At 44.1% G+C, this 6584-nt stretch overlaps 1 protein-coding gene across 1 annotated transcript; it reads left to right on the top strand.

The window, feature by feature from the left end:
- Nucleotides 1-4412: 4412 nt before the first annotated feature.
- Nucleotides 4413-6382, top strand: LOC127333627 (protein CURVATURE THYLAKOID 1B, chloroplastic). The gene is made up of 5 exons (XM_051360020.2): nucleotides 4413-4747; nucleotides 4845-4931; nucleotides 5034-5096; nucleotides 5204-5241; nucleotides 6070-6382. Exons 1-5 carry the CDS (start codon nucleotides 4553-4555, stop codon nucleotides 6128-6130), a joined length of 444 nt encoding a protein of 147 aa, XP_051215980.1. The 5' UTR covers nucleotides 4413-4552; the 3' UTR covers nucleotides 6131-6382.
- The last annotated feature ends 202 nt before the right edge of the window (nucleotides 6383-6584 follow it).

The following is a 6584-nucleotide window of genomic DNA, read 5'->3' as shown; positions in this document are numbered from 1 at the left end:
CCAATTCCGCTTAACAAGATTGTCTTTGGTGAGTATAACCCCACGACGAAGATACCATCCAAAAAATTTAATTTTTAATGGTATCTTCATCTTCCAAATCTTCTTATTGCTATCAACTGGTAAATCAGAAAGAAGGATCGCATTGTAAAAAGATTTTACGGAAAAAGTACCATCTACATGAAGGTTCCATCTAAATTCGTCTGGTTCAGGCGATAAATGAATATCTCCGAGCCGTTGAATTAGGGTATTCCATGCCACAAGTCTTTGTCCAAGTAAAACCCGTCTGAACGTCACATTCGGAGGTGAGGTAGCCATTACAGTAGCAATGGTATCACCTTGGCGATGAGCAATCCTATACAGAGCAGGATACTGTTCACTTAAGGGTGCATTGTCTAGCCAAGCATCTTCCCAGAACCGTATCTGTGCTCCATTCCTGATTGAGAAAGTACCATGGCGAAAAAATACATTTTTTATCGCCATAAGACCAGCCCAGAAGTGTGAATCCCCAGGTTTCCAAACCACTTGGGATAATATCTTCGAACCAACATACTTTCTCCGAAGAATAGTTTGCCAAGTCCCATCCTCAGTAAGTAGCTTAAACAGCCATTTACCCAGTAGAGCTGAATTCTTGACCTCTAGGTCATGAACTCCAAGCCCTCCTTGATCTTTGGGACTACAAACTATACTCCACTTAACCAGTCGATATTTCTTTTTCTCGTTGTCCCCTTGCCAAAAGAATCTGGATCGATAGTAATCGAGTTTACGCAGAATTCCTTTCGGTAGGATGAAGAATGATAACATATACAATACCATATTTGTGAGTACCGAATTAATGAGTACCAATCTTCCTCCCAGGGACAACAATTTACCTTTCCAACTACTAAGGCGTTTTTGTAATCTTTCTTCCACTAATTTCCATTCCACGATTGTAAGTCTCCGATAATGAATCGGAATACCCAAGTAACGAATAGGAAATTGGCCTTGCCCACAACCAAATAACTCTGTATACAGAGCCGTATCGTTTTGGGCATCACCGAAACAGAACAATTCGCTTTTATGGAAATTGATTTTCAATCCTGACTACTGCTCAAAAGCCGCCAAAATTAATTTCAGATTTTGAGCTTTTTCAAGATCATGATCCATAAACAGAATTGTATCGTTGGCATATTTAAGTATAGATAAACCACCATCAACCAGATGTGGAATCACACCTTCAATCTGGCCATCAGACTTGGCCCGCTCTATGAGTATAGCTAGCATATCCGCTACAATGTTAAACAACATCGGGGATAACGGATCCCCTTGGCGTAACCCTTTTCATGTTTGGAAATAATGGCCGGTGTCATCATTAACCCGGATTGAGACACTACCTCCATACACAAAATCATTTATTAGAGCGCGCCACTCTGGAGAAAAACCTTTCATCCTGAGTGTCTGCTGTAGGAAAGACCACTCCATCAAGGATGTTCCTTCCTTGCATAAAGACTGTCTGTGATGGCTGGACAACATGATCCGCAACCGTATTAAGTCTAGTGGTGGCCACTTTCGTGAAAATCTTGAAACTTACATTTAAGAGGCAAATAGGTCTATATTGTTGAATCCTTTCTGCCTCATTAACTTCCGGTAACAAGATTACCTCACCAAAATTTAGACGAAATAATTCTAGTTGTCCAATCTGTAGGTCACTGAACAAATCTAGAAGGTCCGATTTAATCGTATCCCAGAAAGTTTGATAAAACTCTGCTGGAAAACCATCAGGACCCGGTGCTTTGTTGCATTACATTTGGAAAATTGCCTTCTGAACCTCTTCCTCAGTATAAGGTGCGGTTAGTAGACCATTTTCTTCCATAGAAACTTGGGGTATATTGTCCATTAAGTCCTCGTTAAGAGAGAAGGTAGTTTCCTCCGGAGGACCAAACAGACCTTTATAATAATTAGTAATGTAGGATTTGAGTTGCTCATGGCCTTCAATCAACCCTTCATCTTGAATAAGAGAGTGAATACGTTTTTTCCGATGTCTCCCATTGGCTAAGCCATGGAAATATCGCGTATTTGAGTCTCCTTCCAATATGAATTGAGCTTTTGACCGCTGATACCATTTGAGTTCCTCCTCGCAAAGAAGACTCGCCATCTACACATTGGATTGATTTTTAAGTTCAATCTCTTGCGTAGACAACGGTCTAACCTCCGCAACAGCCTCAAGCTCATCAATTACATTTGATAAGCGAGCCTTCTCTTTTTTAAGGATAGCAGCCGTATGGGCAGCCCAACCAGAGAGATGTTTGCGCATTGTCCGCATCTTATTATTCTATCTCAAAATTGGAGTGTTGCCCCCGACCGGTCTCTCCCAAACCTTCTTAACCATATCATGAAATCCTCTCGATGTAGTCAGCCAAGTTCAAATTTGAACGGTCGTTTACAAACAGGACGGGGATTCCCAGTAGTTAGGAGGACGAGAGCATGGCCAGACAGTTTTTCAATATGTTATAGTGCACGGACTGACACCATAGGGTATTTATTTTCCCATTTGGTATCATTCAACACACGATCTAGTTTCTCGTTTGTGGGTTCAGGCAAGCTGTTGGCCCAAGTAAACTGTCGACCAGACATAAACACCTCTCTTAAATCAAGGCTATCAATGACAGCGTTGAACAAGAAAGGCCAATGTCCATCGAAACGGCCTTTACTTTTCTCGTGAGGAAATCTCAACAAATTAAAATCGCCTCCGATTAAAATCGGATAAGGATTATCTTTTGTAAGATTTACCAACTCACGTAAAAAGTCAGCCTTAAAAGCATCCTGGGCGGCACCATACACAGCAACCAGACTCCACGTGAAACCGTCTGCTTTATTCTAAATGTCGAGCATAATGTGATACTCTCCATCAGAATTAGCTAAGACAGTCATGGTGTCTATACGGACGCCAAGTAATATGCCACCGGACCTGCCACGAGGCAGGCGAGAAAACCACTGAAAGTTAATCCCGCCTGACAGTCGGTCGAGAAAACTTTGTGTGAAATTTCGCCTACCCGTCTCCGATATAGCAATGAAATCTAAATCATAATCTCTACAACCATCGGCAATGTGTGAATGCTTAGCCAAGTCACCAAGACATCTGCTATTCCGAAACATGTCATTCATCGAGAAACTATTTTAGATTTAGTATTCTTGCCATATCTACGAGATTTCTTTCCAGCCGACGATCGAGAACCACGTTCAGAAGCTTGTAGATCAGAACTAAGCTCCACGTGTTCTAAATCGACTTCTAAAATATTGCCAATAATAGCCGAGAGAAACTGACCATCTAGGATGTCATCCTCTTCCTCATCGTCTACTACTGTTGTTTCAGACCCAGTGGAGACATTCGGAACAACCGTTAGACGGTCAAGCTCCGTCTCTCTCAACACATTGGCCGAAACTGAAATCTCATCAGACCGACTACCCATATTAACTCCTATGCTACTCAAATTTGAAGAAATACGAGTATCTGAAAAAGAAACAAAAGACTTGGACTGTTGTTTAGTACCTGCCGTGTCGAGGTTCTTCTCAGCCTTACGCCGCATGGCTCTCTGCATGACGTCCTCATCCGTCGCCCCCGCCCCATTCTCCGCAAGAGCGTACCTCCCACTCCGCCTCACCGTCGGCTGAACAACGGGAGGAGGGACCGTGGGTGGCGGCTGCTGCAGGGTGGAGACCGATGATGGAGAAGTCGAGTGCGGTGGAGACCTAGCCGGTGAAGGAAAAGAGGTCGTCGATACAGGGGTAGAAGGTGATGTAGCCCCCTGTATCACAGCAACCCCAGGCGAGTCCCCCTTCGCGGGGGAAGAAGGTGTAGATGCAGAAGCACTCTCCTCCCCATCAGCCTGCCCCTCCGCCTGTGGAGGCGGTAACTCAGGCTCAACGGGTCCTAACACTCTTCTTAACTAATTGATTGGGGCAAAGTTGCCCTTCGGAGCAAATTGTTAGATTTTTCTTGGGATCGGCATCACTCATGTAAGCGATATCACTAACAGTGTTATCTCAGTGTTCTTTCTGACACTATTTGAAGGAAGATGACGTGCCAACAAATCAATCATTTTTTATCGATAACGTGGCAGTTTGTACACTCCGGAAGTGATTATGTTTGGCCTAATTTTGCACCCCTGCTCTGGCATACTCAGTGGATCATATCCTTGGACAGTAGCCTGATTCGCACGGGGTGGCTTGTACGCGCACCCTACGCAATTCCAATGTCGTAGTCTACAAATATGTACTTGTGCATCCAACATATCACATATACTAGTACTTGTTGAGGTTTTTGGGTAGTAGCAGTAGTACGTATAATATTGGTACCGTAGTAGTACACTGGGGACTAGTGGAGGGGAGGTCTATCCGTAGGCCGATTTCCAGCCCTCCAACGTGTGGCGTTCGCCGCGCCAAATCCAACCAAAATCCACCTCCTTCACCCCACCACAACACCATCCTACCGGAGTCACGGTCACCGTGTTACCCTTACCCACCTTCTCCTACGCACAGCACAACCAATCACACGCGCTCCGTTCTGTCCGAGACCATGGCCACCGCCTGCCGCTTCGCCGCGCCGCTGGGTCTCGCCCCGTTGCCTCGCAGCCGCGCCGGCGCAGGCACCAAGAGCGTCATTTTCTCGGTACGCTCCACCAAGGTCGTACAGCGGAACTTCGTCGTGAAGGCGGCTTCCGACGAGGGCCCGGCGGAGACCCCCGAGATCGTCAAGGCTGCGCAGGACGCGGTCAGAGTACCTTTTGCTTGCTTGCGCAGACACTGCATGGTTTCTGGCAAATGTGCGTCCGACGTTGTGACTGACTGCTGCTGTTGCTTCTAGGCAGTGGGCAAAAGTTGAGGACAAGTACGCCGTGGCCACCATCGGCGTCGCCGGGCTCGTCGCGCTATGGACGGCCGTAGGGGCGCTCAAGGTACAGACGGAGCAGCACCTGACACATAATTTACAGCATGTTTATTCTTCTTCTCCCTCCAAACATGCCTCTTTATTTGTTCGTGTGTGTGCATTATTTTAGGCCATTGATAAGCTTCCTATCTTGCCTGGCGTGTTAGAGCTGGTTGGCATCGGGTACACAGGGGTAAGTTTTCATCAATCATATACCTATCTATTTATCTCTCGATATGTTGCTTCCTAATTAATTAATTTCTTTCATAACACCAACGCTCCTACTACGTGTTGATGCAGTGGTTCACATACCGTAACCTCATCTTCCAGCCTGACAGGTCAGTTCATCCTCTTCATGTGATCCTTCCCTTTGTGAAACTTTCACGGTTTACCATTGCCATATTGTACGTACACTTTAGTTGGTTATACCTGTTAGTGTCAGTAGTTCCAATTTGAGAAAATTCCAAGGAACGAACCTCAAGATGATGCATTGCTTTCAGCAAAGAGTTTTCTTTTTGCGGGTAAAATAGGAACTTTACTTAAACAGGAAGGGTTACAGAGCGGTCAAGTTCGAGCAGCTGAAGAACATCTTCAGGTCCCGAACCCAACCAAGTCATAGAACAGCTTTGCACTCTTGCAAGATTTGCAATAGAATCACTCACCCTAACCTACATTTAAAGTTCATTAGGTTTTGCCAACGATATGCAAGCCGGTTTCATCAATTGTCTTAGGATTCAATGCATTCCATCAATTGGCTTAACACTGAAAGTTACCTCTTTGAGACGAGATGGAGTCTTTTCCACCTTACTTTGGTGTATAGGGTGTACAAGCAACCATGGATAAGAACTGCACAACTTGTAAACCAAATTTAAGATCCCTCGCTTTTCTTCTTATAAATCATATTCAGCCCGGATGTTAACATGCAGTAAAATCAAGAGAGTAGTAGAAAAGATCCCCATCTCCGCAATTTGTGAGCCAACGTACTGACAGATGCTTGAGAGAGAGAGAGAGAGAGAGAGAGAGAGAAGATAGACAATTGATGAGAAAATATCAGAAAAAAAATGAAACACTCTACATTATGAAACAAGATTGGGGAATTACTTTCACAACAGTAACTATATATCTTATAAGATTCTTATCATGTCCAGTTTGTTTATGTGTTGCAGGGAAGCGCTGATCAGCAACATCAAGAGCACCTACAATGAAATCACCGGGAGCAGCAGCTAATTCAGCAGCATTTACAAAATAACTTCGGTAAGAAGAGGGTACCTCGAGCTGCATCAGTGAGCAACCATTCAGAATCAATAAGTAGCTAGTGATATCTAACATGGATGTCGTTACTGTTTGCTTCTGTTCCTCTTGGCTTAAGCCAGAGCAAAAACTTACTGATGAGCTGTCCCTACGATTACTCTGAATTTCGAATGTATAACTATGATATATTTCAGTCTTTTCAAGGTCGATGTGGGGTTACAGAAATCATTCAGTTGGCTCTTTATATTTTGATCATCTGATATCATATCACCATTGATTAACCCAGGACAAACAAACACGTGCAAATTTCTCTTACTCATTGAACAATGCCATGGTGTTCTCTGTTTCTTATTTTAAGCGCTGGCAGTGTCTATTTGACTACTCAGGAAGGTACATAATTATCTAACCAAAATGTGGATATCTAGTATCC

Source organism: Lolium perenne, chromosome 2 (assembly GCF_019359855.2).
Source record: "Lolium perenne isolate Kyuss_39 chromosome 2, Kyuss_2.0, whole genome shotgun sequence".
In the NCBI taxonomy this organism is placed as follows: domain Eukaryota; kingdom Viridiplantae; phylum Streptophyta; class Magnoliopsida; order Poales; family Poaceae; genus Lolium; species Lolium perenne.
Note: the sequence above shows the minus strand (reverse complement) of the source record. Positions and strands in the feature narration are given on the sequence as shown.